Below are 12,423 nucleotides of genomic sequence, written 5' to 3' on the forward strand. Positions count from 1 at the left end.
ACTTTTTCCATGTTAAATGACAGTAGATTTTCCTTAGGAATTGTAAAACTTACCAATCCCTTGAATGATTATGTTTTTATACATGGGCGTAGAATTTCCCAGCACGTTAGAAAATGAAACACAGGGAAAAACATGTTTTGGAAAGATCTTTGATTCAAATTCCACCAAACACCGCATGTTACTTTCCAAATCATTGAAAACGAGATGGCAATGCACTTCTGTAAGCCAGTCACAGCTCAAGTCACGTGATCTCGCCAGCTGATGACAGTGGACATTCAAACCATAGATCAAGCGATGTTCTCAGCCAATAGCAACATCACTGTTAAGTAGCGCGAATACACGAACAGGAAAGTTAATGTTTTAAATTAATATACGTACTGTTGCTACTAGAAAAGCAAATCTTTCATATATAATGTATACTGTTGATCTTTTTTGCGCTTGTTACACTTTAGGATACATCACATAAATATTCCAGCAAAATATTTAGCCGAGTCCAGTGACTTGTCCTCGAAATTTTTCACAAATAAATTAGTTACCAGAAAGGAAATAGGGCATCCCATAGTACTACATCAATTTGCTCATAATAACGACATAGATGTCTGATCTTATGGGTTCGAAATTCCTCTAAATGGCTCGTCATCAAAGAGTTGATTTTTAAATGAGAATCAAACGCTCTGTGATTTAAGAAATTTTTTTGTACATTTTTGCATATAGTCCAACTTGCGTAAAAGGAAATTTATTTTTAAAGTAACGCTTTTCAAACCACCATTCACAATATTTTCCTGCGACATGTTAGGAACAGGTTCATTCCCGTAGTTGTCAGAGAGCGCTAGATAACAGGTGCCACCGCACTTGCTCAGCTATGATGATGCAGGAAGCCCGTATTTTCGTATGTGTCAAACATTAAAAGATCTTACATTATGTCATAAAAGAAATAAGACATCAGAGCATACTCCAAATGCATTGGAATTTCGTGAACCATTCTAAAATGTGCACATTTAAATTGCATACTTAAAGTGCACATTCGTATGTCCAGATTCTCAATGAAGTAGGTCTTGACCTGATATTAAGCTTTTCAGTGTGGTTTTCGGGATGTAAATTTTCTGGGAGTACCAGTACTGTATTGTCTCCTGTTTGGTTCTTTATTATGGCATAATGCCATACGTGCTAGAAGATGAAAACAGGCACCTGAAATGCAGTATGCAGTTAAAACAAGCCAATAGTGTGGAATTAAACACTTCGTTTCAAATACATTGAATGCTTCAGCGTGAAAGATTAATGAAAGCCAAATTTCTTTAGCAAACCAACAAAAATAACTTCATTGTTCTCCAATGTGATTAATGCTTGACTGTCAGAAAAATGGAAATAAAATAAAATCTGAAACTAATAACATATTTTAGTCTTCCGTAATTATGTAATGTATTTTAATTCACTTGACAGATCCCGGCCACAGAAATCCGCTTTGTTTTCATTTGACGAGAGAGCAGTAAACAAAGAAGAAACAGCAAAATCACTAAATGTAAACACGAGTCATGTGGAGACTACACACTTCCCCACTATAATTCAGACTGTTCTGTGCATCAGCTCCAGATCTACGATATTTCTGCACCTGGGCAATACTAGATAGTGGTGCCCATCCCCCCGCCCTCCTCCATCGAGAGTTTGAGATAAGATGTCAAAAATTAAAAGAAAAAAATTGAATTTTCAAAAATTTGTTCATTTGTATTGCACATCTTTCTGAAGTCTGATACATAGAACATATGTGCTCGAGGAAATCTAAGGCATGTTACTTGGTCTTCAGTGTGCCAAAGTGCAGTTCCCTGCCTCTTCACACAGCATTCTTCTATCGCACGTCACTGTATTTTGCCCTGTGGAATTTAAACGCGTATATTTTGTAATGGATGCCATCAAACTATATTCAGGACAGTGGAAATTAAAATGTCCTGTGGTGCATCTCCTGCTCTCAGTCGGCCGGTTTGACATCCTTAGTTGATGGCATTATTTGTAATCTGTAGAACAAGAGCTCTTTATTGACTATTAGGCAATAACTTCCTCTTTTGCTTGACATAAAACTAGATGGAGGATACATAAAATCAGTAAGTACAAGACACAAGCAAGACGGTACACTTTCCTTCAATCCTTAGCTCCTAGCATTTTTTCTCTCTAATCTTGCTACAGCTTTACATGGCGTGCTTTCCTTTCTGTGAAAGAATTTATTACCTTAACACAGTTCGTCAAACCAGAATGAGATTTTCACTCTGTAGCGGAGTGTGCGCTGGTATGAAACTTCCTGGCAGATTAAAACTGTGTGCCGAACCGAGACCCGACCTCGGGACCTTTGCCTTTCGTGGGCAAGTGCTCTACCACTGAGCTACCCAAGCATGACTCACGCCCCGTCCTCACAGCTTTACTTCTGCCAGTATCTCGACTCCTACCTTCCAAACTTTACAGAAGCTCTCCTGCGAACCCTGCAGAACTAGCACTCCTGAAAGAAAGGATATTGCGGAGACATGGCTTAGCCACAGCCTGGGGGATGTTTCCAGAATGAGATTTTCACTCTGCAGTGGAGTGTGCGCTGATATGAAACTTCCTGGCAGATTAAAACTGTGCTGGACCAAGACTCGAACTCAGGACCTTTGCATTTCGCGGGCAAGTGCAAGTGGTAGAGCGGGCAAGGGCAAGTGGTAGAGCACTTGCCCACGAAAGGCAAAGGTCCCGAGTTCGAGTCTCGGTCCGGCACACAGTTTTAATCTGCCAGGAAGTTTCAGTTTGTCAAACGTTTTGCTACATGAAAAATCGAAATGTCGTAGTCTAATACTGCAAAATTCTTAATACAAATACTACCCAAGACTGGTGTGGTTTCTTGAACTGATTACGTCTATTTTGTCACTGTCTGCTAGATAAAACAAAATAGGCTTTCTAATATTGCAGCAATTGTAACACACATCAAATGAACCAGGCTCTTTTGGCACAAATGGTCATTTTTATAACACGGCGGAATATAATTCATGAAGTACCAATATCAAATGCCTATTAGGCCTACTACAAGCAAAAAAGCTTTATGTTAGTTTCACATTTCATTCATACGCCCCAGTTTCTCAAGCATGAGATTGAAACGCAGCAGTAAAACGAAATTTTTATATAAATTTGGAATTGTTATATTCATCCATAATTTGTGTGATGTCCCTGTTTCTTCTCCTTCCTCATTCTAACAAACAATCATGTCATCACTAATTCCGGAACTATTCCTGCCACTGTCAAAACTTATTCGCCTGTTAACTTCACTAACCCTGCCAGAATCAGCGGTTTAGTTATCATGCGATTATTCTCCAGTTAGGTATTTTCACATGTTCTTACAATGCATCTTCCAAACTACTTCCAGAATAGAACTTAAGCGACTGCTAACCGGGGACTGTGCAACTAGCCCTTCCTAGTGTAGCGATTTGACCAAAAATTTTCTGTCAAAATTTCATTTTCTTAGATACACCGAGGAGATAATATGTAATCTTTATTACCTGTTATTCCTGTTAGTCGCTTATTTCCACTCCAGTAGTGTGAACCAATGGATTTTGCAAGCAGTTATAACAACGCTTTTGACACAGACATCATCTATACTATGCACACGCATTCAAAAATCAAGTTATGATTCATTCAGAAATCAGCTTAGTATTTGTTCAAAAACCAACAGGGATGCGTTTCAATATCATATGAGTACCAAAGTGCGATGGATATTAGGTGCTTTGTGAAACAGGGGTTTTTTCCTCAAGAATATGAATTGTCCCCCCGCCCCCCCTCCTCACCTCACCACCTACATCCGGACCTGATGCACATGCATGAATCTGTCAGGTTGGGAGCAGGAGTAAAATTGTTCCCAGTTGCAACTAGCTGCTTGCTGCGACTGCCAACAGCCAACAACCACATTTCTGTAGCCAGAAGTGGGAGAAAGTACTACTCATCGACTCAACTGCGCATGCGCATGAGCCCACTCATAACATTTAAAACGAAACTAAATGTAAACAGTTGTGACGTCATGCTCATGGGAGGCAATTTGTTGTTATGAAGCATTGCATACTCTCTCTAAAGTCTTTTACACATTTTGCTGTTGGCAGACGTTTGTATGAGCACTGTGTTTTGTTGTTGTATATGGCACATTTCCTTTGCAATTCAAGTTTTATTTCTTTTTTTTTTCCCTCTAGTTCATGTTTTATTGCTGCAGTATTATTCTGCAGTAGCGGGATACAGTAATATCCTTTGTTAGAGTATCGGTTCTTACCAGTCAAAATTACAAAATTAACTGAAAACTAAAACAATGAAAAATTCCCTGAATACTAAAAAATTCCGGGATTTTTCCCGGTTTTCTCCCAGATGAAAAAATTCCCGGGTTTTTCCTGGATCTCCTAGTTGTCCTGGGTCGTATACACCCTGTCATTATCATATCTGGTGTTACCCATTCTATCTTTACTTTTTTCTCTCCTTGACTCCAAGCTGCCTTTTTGATCCCATTTTTAAAATGATCCCATCTTCCTTCTGTGCATTCCATTTCCTCCTTGCATTATGATTTCACAATATGCATTCTCCAGTTTTTCACAATCCTTTGTCTTTCAGTTTTTCAAAGTTAATGTGCTCTCTCTTCTGTCCTTTCCAGGTTCTTTTCAATTTAACTAGAACCTCAGCTATTACTAATAGATGATCTAAATAAATATCTGCCCCTGGATAGCTTTTGACACTCTTTGGGAAATTTTGGTATCTTTGTTGTATCATTATGTAATCAATTTGATACCTTTTGTTGTCAACTCGAGATATCCAAGTATACTGTCGTCTTTTGTGGTTATCAAATAGAGTATTTCCAACTACCATGAAATTTTCATTGAAGTATTCCAACAATCTTTGCCCTCTCTCATTTCTTTCTCTCAGTCCAAATTTTCTCAGAGCTTTTCCTTGTGGTCCTTCGCCAACTACCGAATTCCAATCACCCATCATAACAATACCTGCACTTCTTTTTTCTCTCTCTGTTAAGTTTTCCGTTGTCTCATAACATTCTTCTACCTATTCATCTGAATGATTACTTGCAATCAATTATTAAGTTAAATTAGACATCCATACATTTAAAGAAAATTTCTTATCATAGGTGAGTGGCTGATTTGCTGACAAGATGTCACAGACAATTTCCACAAGGTAACTTAGTAAATGTATAAACAATGGTTTGGAGTGATGCAGTTGCAACCACAGAATATTACTTTAGTTTCAGATTGGCCAATAAATACAAGTTATATATCAATACATTCTGCTTATCTGAAAAATAGAACTATATTAGCCTTTACGAACATGACAAATTACACAGCTTCAAACCAATTCACTGAAATGAACACTTCCTTGCTGTATGGTGACCCAAAGTAGGACTCTTAGGTAAACCTGAATGTACATGCCCCAATTACGTTAAATAAATGACAACCTTATTACACAAGGTACTCTTTACACAATGGTGCATACTCTTCATAACAAAACTCAGTTTAGAGCTCAGCACTTAATTTAAAATCACTTAACTAAGAAATTTAAGGCAACTAATTGAATTAATAACTGCAAAAACTATTCTTATGCAATTATTCAGTTTCACACTAGGCATCCAATGAATCCAGCAATATTACAAAACATTGACAGGCCAAAAAAACTCATGGAAGTAAAACTGTACTACAACCTATGGCATTAGAGTAATGTATAACCACTTACAGTACTGTCCCTGACCACAAGTACAGGCCAGAATATTCAAACAGCAAATGCAATGGGCACTAAGCTTACCAATGAAAAGGTGCCATCTATACACCCCTCAGAGGAACCATATTACCATATGCCATCCAAGTGCCACTCACATGTTGCAGAAACAACCTTTCTCTTTAGTTTCCCTTGGGCTGTCAGTAAATGCAATCCATTCAAGCTGGTCATAAATCCAAATTCCAATGCCACCATGAAACAGAACACCTAGTAGATTTCATCTCAGATTCTGAGTCCACCACTTCAGCTATCTGTTGGACAAACTAGCCAACCACAGGTGGCAGTAACTGTTTTCTCAAGCCAGTAATTGTTTACAGGCTCACACTGACTGACTGCCTCAACCTCTCCAGGGCCAGCACTCTGCAACCACTCACAAGTGGTGCTCATGTCGTGGCAATGCACTGGCCACACGGTATGCTGTGTAGCGGCACACTACAGTTGTTCTCTTAAAACAACATTCAGAAATGGTTAGAACAGCAAAAGAAACAAATGCAGATGTTTGTGGACTCAGATGGTTCCTGGTTTGAGGGTGACCACCTTTAATTTTATGTATTTGGTAAGTACATAAATCAGAAGCTTTACTCTCATTTCTTATGAGTAAGTCCCCATACACAAAATTTTCCAGTGGAGCAAAATGAAATATTTGTTGCAAACTGCTAATTCACTGCCACTGACTTGATTAACATATTACAGCGCAAGGACAGTTAAATGCTAACACACCATGACAAACAGTTCAATAGAAATGCAAACAAAGTCACTTTTTTACTGTGAAATAGTATATACTCAAAAACTGACTTACAAAGTATGCTTTTACAAGAACATCCTGATTGATAAAATGAATTTTATTTTATGCTCATGACTTCATGGGAATTACATTTTTTCTGTCTGTATTAATTCTTAAATTATTGTTCTCAAAATGGGTATTTATGTTGTCAACAAAATTCTGTATATATCTACTTTAACTAGCAGCACTGTCTGCCGAGAAGATACAAAATGTATCATCAGCATACATAGTAATTAGATGGTTACTGTCCAGAGTATCTGGACACATATTTCTGTGAACTGAGATATAAACAGTCCAGTAACTGCACTGTGCATGAACTGAATACACAAATAGGAGAAATAGTTGCAAAATGAACCCATCACATTTAGTAGAATACCTTTCTTTCTTCAGCGATTTTCTTTCGCATGGCTGCCCTCTCCTCTTTTTCCATAATGCTCCTCTCAAGCCGTAATTGTGATTTGCGAAGACTGAGCTTTGTTTCTTCCAACTTTCTAGCATTTTCAGCACTTTCAATGCGCCGTTTTTCAGCCAATAACTCTTTCTGGAACTGAGCTTGCTCATTTGTATACTGAAACAATAGTAACACATCTTAAAGAATAACTACAGCAAAAAGCATTACTGTGCAGCTAATACTGATGATTTTATATAGAAGAAAAAAAAATTATTTCATTCAGCTCAAGCTTTATACATTTTTGTGGATTTTACATCAATATTCTTAGGATTGAAATCACTTTTACACCAATCAAAAAGATATATTCTTAAAATTTACATTTCATACCTCCCAATTTATTCAGGTAACATTTAAAATTCATTTATTTTTGAGCACACAAACCTGTGTTTTCCCCCTAAAAGATTATTCACATAAAAAATTAAAGCTGTCATCACCACAAAGCTTGGTTGGTACTCCATGCTTCTTTGTTAAGCACAGTCCTAATGGAACTGGTAAATTCTTCACCTCCTCCAATCTGACAAATAGTTATAGGCAAGATCTACACTTCAACACAGTGACTGAAGTATGATGAAACTTGAATTTTTTATATTTGTGAAGCATTGCCACATGCAAAGGTCACAGTAACAACAGAAAACAACATAGTAACAATAATGTTAACAATGTACTGGTATCTTCTATAAAAACAATCAATGAGGTTATTAAAAATGTTGCTTGTGCAAGAAATCTACCCAAAGCTATACTCCCTTTCTGACAACCTAAGAAAAACCAGTTTCATTCAGTTTTGTTTTAGCCATAAAGATTCAAAGGAGTTTGTGGTGACATAAAAGTTACCAGCAATTACAAACTTTTATTAAGGTTCTGGGTCTTCATTTAAAATACACTTCAAACATCACATACTTCAGTCTGTCAAGATGAACTTGGCTGTTTTTCCTTTATACATACTTTTAAGGCAGCCTATTTTTTGTGTACACTCCATCAAGTCCTAGGAAACTATTTTACAGGGAAACTTGTGAACTACCTCTGTGATTGGTCATAAATTTCCCCTGACATTTCATCAATAGGTTGTATTGATGCCACCTGAGAATTGCTCTGGCAGATATGTCACACAAGGAACTGCTGTTTGAATAAAGTACCTACTTGTACTATCCCTTGTGCTGACATTGGTCTGCTTTTAGTGACATACATAGCACTCAATTTCTTACTCCATGTCCCTTGTAGATGTTCCACTTATTGGATGAAAATAACATTCTTAGCATATAGGTAACTAATGGGTTATGCTGTTATCATCCTGAATAATAAAAAGAGATTTCACTGACTGATATTTTTCAAGGCAACTAATTGTGCTGTCCTCCTGCACTGAAAAATTTGTACTAAACTCTCTTTCCTTCATCTATACTGATCAGCACTTCAGTTACATATGTGATATGAAATTCCCTTGTAATGTGGCATAATTACATAGTATCTTTCCTCAAAGCGTGCTCTTAAGTTGATCATAGGTGACACAAAATGTCCCACATGAAACCCACACCAGGACTGACTTCTTAGCACATTAAATTTCAGTATTAGATTTTTAACAACCTTCATATCAACTTCAGCTGCTTCTGACTAGACAACACACCTGAATTTGTTTCACAAAAGTTTTACTTTTAAGGTAATTAAAAGCAGAATTAATAAAGGAAATTTCTAAGATGATTTATCCTTTTGCTCAATTTTGTTATTCCTTCTGCTGTTCAAACTGCAAGCTAATTCCACCACCTTACTACTAGCTCCAACAGCTCTTTTGATGAGGAAAAGTAGCCCTTACTCCACTACAGTCTGCTACTGTATCATTTGTTGCAACTGATGATGCATGTGCATGACTACCTGTGGGAATGGCCACTTTCTGCCCATAAAATATTTAAATACTAATGAGGGCATGACCCTTGTTAATGAATAGGTGAACTTCACCTCACAGAAAAATTTTTATGCAACAGTCGGTTGTTGCCACATGTCTATGCATGTGTATCTCCTGCACGCTCTGTCACAAGTACTTTGCTGTGTCATTATGTTTGAGTGAGTGAGCGGAGCAGACATGTGTAGTGACTTGTTGAATGCAATTCAAAATGGTGCTCATGATCAAACAACACATGTACATTGTTGAGTTTTATGTGAGCCACAATTTGTGGGGGCAGGGGGGGGAATAGATGTGCGGAACTGTTTGTACAAGAGTTTAAGACTGAAAATGTTTTGTAAAAATCTCCAGTAAAGTCTGCAGTGCAAAACATGTGTCAAAATAATGTGAAGTGGGCTCTGTAGTGAATAAAAACCATAACTATCTGAAAAGAGATCAAATAGCTGAAAACATTACTCGAATGGAGGAAACCATGCAACAAAATCTGATGAAATCTCAATGCCATTTTTCTGTGCAAGTTGGAATTAAGAAATCATCATGTTGAAATATTGTCAAAAAGGACCTGCATCTATATCCTTACAAACCTACACTTGTACACAAGTTAAAGTATCCAGGCAACTTTTGCATGTTGAGTTCTACTGATGGATTCTGAGTGAAGTGGCATCAGAACTTCTGAATCCTCAGTTTTTCATTTCTTATTGTGGTGCCTGGTTCATCTTGTTAGGGTATTGAACTGACAGAACATGTACCATTATGCACCAGAAAATCCTCGTCAGTACTCGAAGAGCCATTGCACAATCTCAAGGTCAGTGTTTGATGCAACATGTCTGTGTCCATGTCACAAAATGATTTTTTTTTACCGAACTGTTAATGCTAATTGGTATGTTGAGAAAATGTTTTATCCCCATGTCAAACAACTCACAGAAGTTGAATGACTTTATGGATGTTTTCAGCAGAATGGAGCAAGAGCGCTGCCTCAACAACCTTGTCACAAGGTCAAAAGTTGTTCAATGAGGACAGGACAATCAGCAGAGGCAGTGCAATCTCCTAGCCACCTCATCTGCTTCACCTCTCTCCCTGTGATTTTCACCTGTGAGACAAAACAGCCAGGTGTATTCAAATAACACTGATCAACAAAAAAATTTTCAGTAATGGAAATGGATATGTTTCTTACACATTTTGGTCGTGACCCCCCCCCCCCCCTCCCCCACACACAGATCATGAATATGTTATTTGATACCTAACTGAAACCCTCAGCTGCCGACAGGTGTTGTTGATATACCTCGATGTGGACAGCTGAAAATGTGTGCCCCGACCAGGACTCAAACCTGGGATCTCCTGCTTACATGGCAGACGCTCTATCATTTATTTCAGGGAAAAGCTGCACGGTCATCAACAGTATCTGTTCTTTCAAGAACAGTTACTGTCTTCATATATATAGTTAAAGGCTACCCAGCCATTGACCTTCGTCTGTGCGAATGCGCACAGGTTGCCCAAACTCTTGCGGGAATCGCCAAAGTGTGCACGAGTAATGAGTGGATGGGCAAATGTCTATAAGGTACTTTACATATGTAAAATTGTGGACAGTTGTGAATTTGAGTCTCATGGGAAGCGTGCAAGGGATAAGTCCCTGCAGTCACGCTATTCATCTATGTCCTCGGTGGCTCAGATGGATAGAGCGTCTGCCATGTAAGCAGGAGATCCCGGGTTCGAGTCCCGGTCGGGACACACATTTTCTGCTGTCCACATTGAGGTATATCAACAACACCTGACGGCAGCTGAGGGTTTCTGTTAGTCATCATTTTTTTTCAGGGAAAAGCTGCACGGTCATCAACAGTATCTGTTCTTTCAAGAACAATTACTGTCTTCATATATATAATATGTTATTTGTTTTCGTAGCACCCTCAGTTTTAAAAATACTTAATTACGCAAGACTGATTATAAAAATCAAATAAATAGATTTCTTAAGAAATGAAACCTATTATTGCCACGCTCTTGATGCGACTACCAGAAACTTTTCTTATAATTAATCTTTTACAACATGTCAAAAGTGCATGTGACTCACGGTCTGTTGCTCCTGAAGACCATGTTCTTATGAGTCATGAGGACATCCTTCCTTTGTTTGGCTGTGCATTCACATGTGTGAATAGTGCAGTATAAATATACCTTGTGCTGAGTATTTTGTTTTGTTTTAGTGGTGCATTTTCTGTCCGCGTTTGTACAATGTCATGTGTATCTTTAAATCACCCAAATAATGTTTGCTACATCTGTGGGTGGTACACTATTAAATCATGCAGATGGCATGTGACACCCATAGCAAAGAAACTGTACGATCTTTATTTTGGGTGCAATTTAGGTGATCAGGAGCAAAAATTGGCACCACATATTGTTCGTGCGAACTGTTCACCTCATCTTAAAGGTTGGGTGAATAAAAAGGTAAAGTTGCAATGCCTTTTGCTATTCTGATGATCTGGAGGGAAACTACCAATCACGTAGATGACTGCTATTTCTGCATGGTTAAAATAACAGGGTGAAGGGCAAGGATAGAAAGACTAACAAGTATCCCTCCCTCAAGTATGTCATTATCACTCAGTGATTTTTGGCAAGAGCAGCCTCTAGCTCAGCACGAATGAAATATGGCATTTCCAAAATTGTTCCTCTCTTTTGCTCAGTTCACTACTGAAATACTTTGTGTATTTTGTTATTAGTAGCTTTGTTTAGATGAAGTAGCTCCATGAAATCATAATAATGTGATTATTTGACATGTGAATTGGTTAGTATTATTCAACTTTTTAGTTGTGATCTACAGAAAAGTAGCAACACTTCTGTACATACTGGTTTGCTTGAAAAATGATATGTAATTTTTTGATACCTTTTGGCGTTATCTGTACATCATTTGATTTCCTGTACACAAAGATGTCACTGTGTATGCATACTACAGGGTGGGCAAAATGAAACTGGCCCAGAAAATATTTACAGTGATACTGATGCAGGATTGTCTCTTGCTGACAAACGTCACAGAAAGTGCTGGAAATGGCCACTGTTGACACCGGTGCAGCTCTGTGCTCAATTTATCAAACTGTGGGACTTGCATAATTTATCAACACAGAGAGCATGAAATGCTAATGAAATATGTGTTCATACATTCCTAAATTATTTTTGGATGTTTGCTGTGCCTCTTATGTATGTCACTACTATCCAGCAGTAGTATCCAACAGTAGTCAGTCATCATATTTGTTGCACATTGCCCCTGATAGTGTTGCTCCAATGTATATAAGGTCCAATGAAATCTTTCCCCACGTACGTCAGAGACTTGTCCAAGAGCACCAGCAGGAAAAGAGTCAAAGTGTGAAGAATGTGCAGTTTTAATGACATGTTGCAACTGAGATTGCTGCAAAACTGTAGTGGTTCATTGACTAACATGTCACTATTGTCTGCTCTCTTGTTTCCAAAGAAATCAGAACACAGTTTTTTGAAAGAATTCCAGCAGTCCACTTCAAGATGGCTAAAATCTGTGATAAAATCGAG

The 12,423-nt window shown here is 38.0% G+C and overlaps 1 protein-coding gene and 1 non-coding gene across 8 annotated transcripts in view; one reads left to right on the top strand and one right to left on the bottom strand.

The window, feature by feature from the left end:
* Positions 1-12,423, bottom strand: part of LOC124555721 (coiled-coil domain-containing protein 177) — a 293,273-nt gene that overhangs the window by 51,896 nt on the left and 228,954 nt on the right. For all 7 annotated transcript variants that reach the window (XM_047129731.1, XM_047129729.1, XM_047129732.1 and 4 more), the window contains one exon: positions 6,930-7,121. In XM_047129731.1, the coding sequence (XP_046985687.1) occupies positions 6,930-7,121 (192 nt within the window). The remainder of the gene's footprint in view (positions 1-6,929; positions 7,122-12,423) is intronic.
* Positions 10,549-10,623, top strand: Trnat-ugu. Its single transcript has one exon. It is a non-coding gene; the product is annotated as a tRNA-Thr (tRNA).

This window comes from Schistocerca americana, chromosome X (genome assembly GCF_021461395.2).
Source record: "Schistocerca americana isolate TAMUIC-IGC-003095 chromosome X, iqSchAmer2.1, whole genome shotgun sequence".
Lineage (NCBI taxonomy): Eukaryota > Metazoa > Arthropoda > Insecta > Orthoptera > Acrididae > Schistocerca > Schistocerca americana.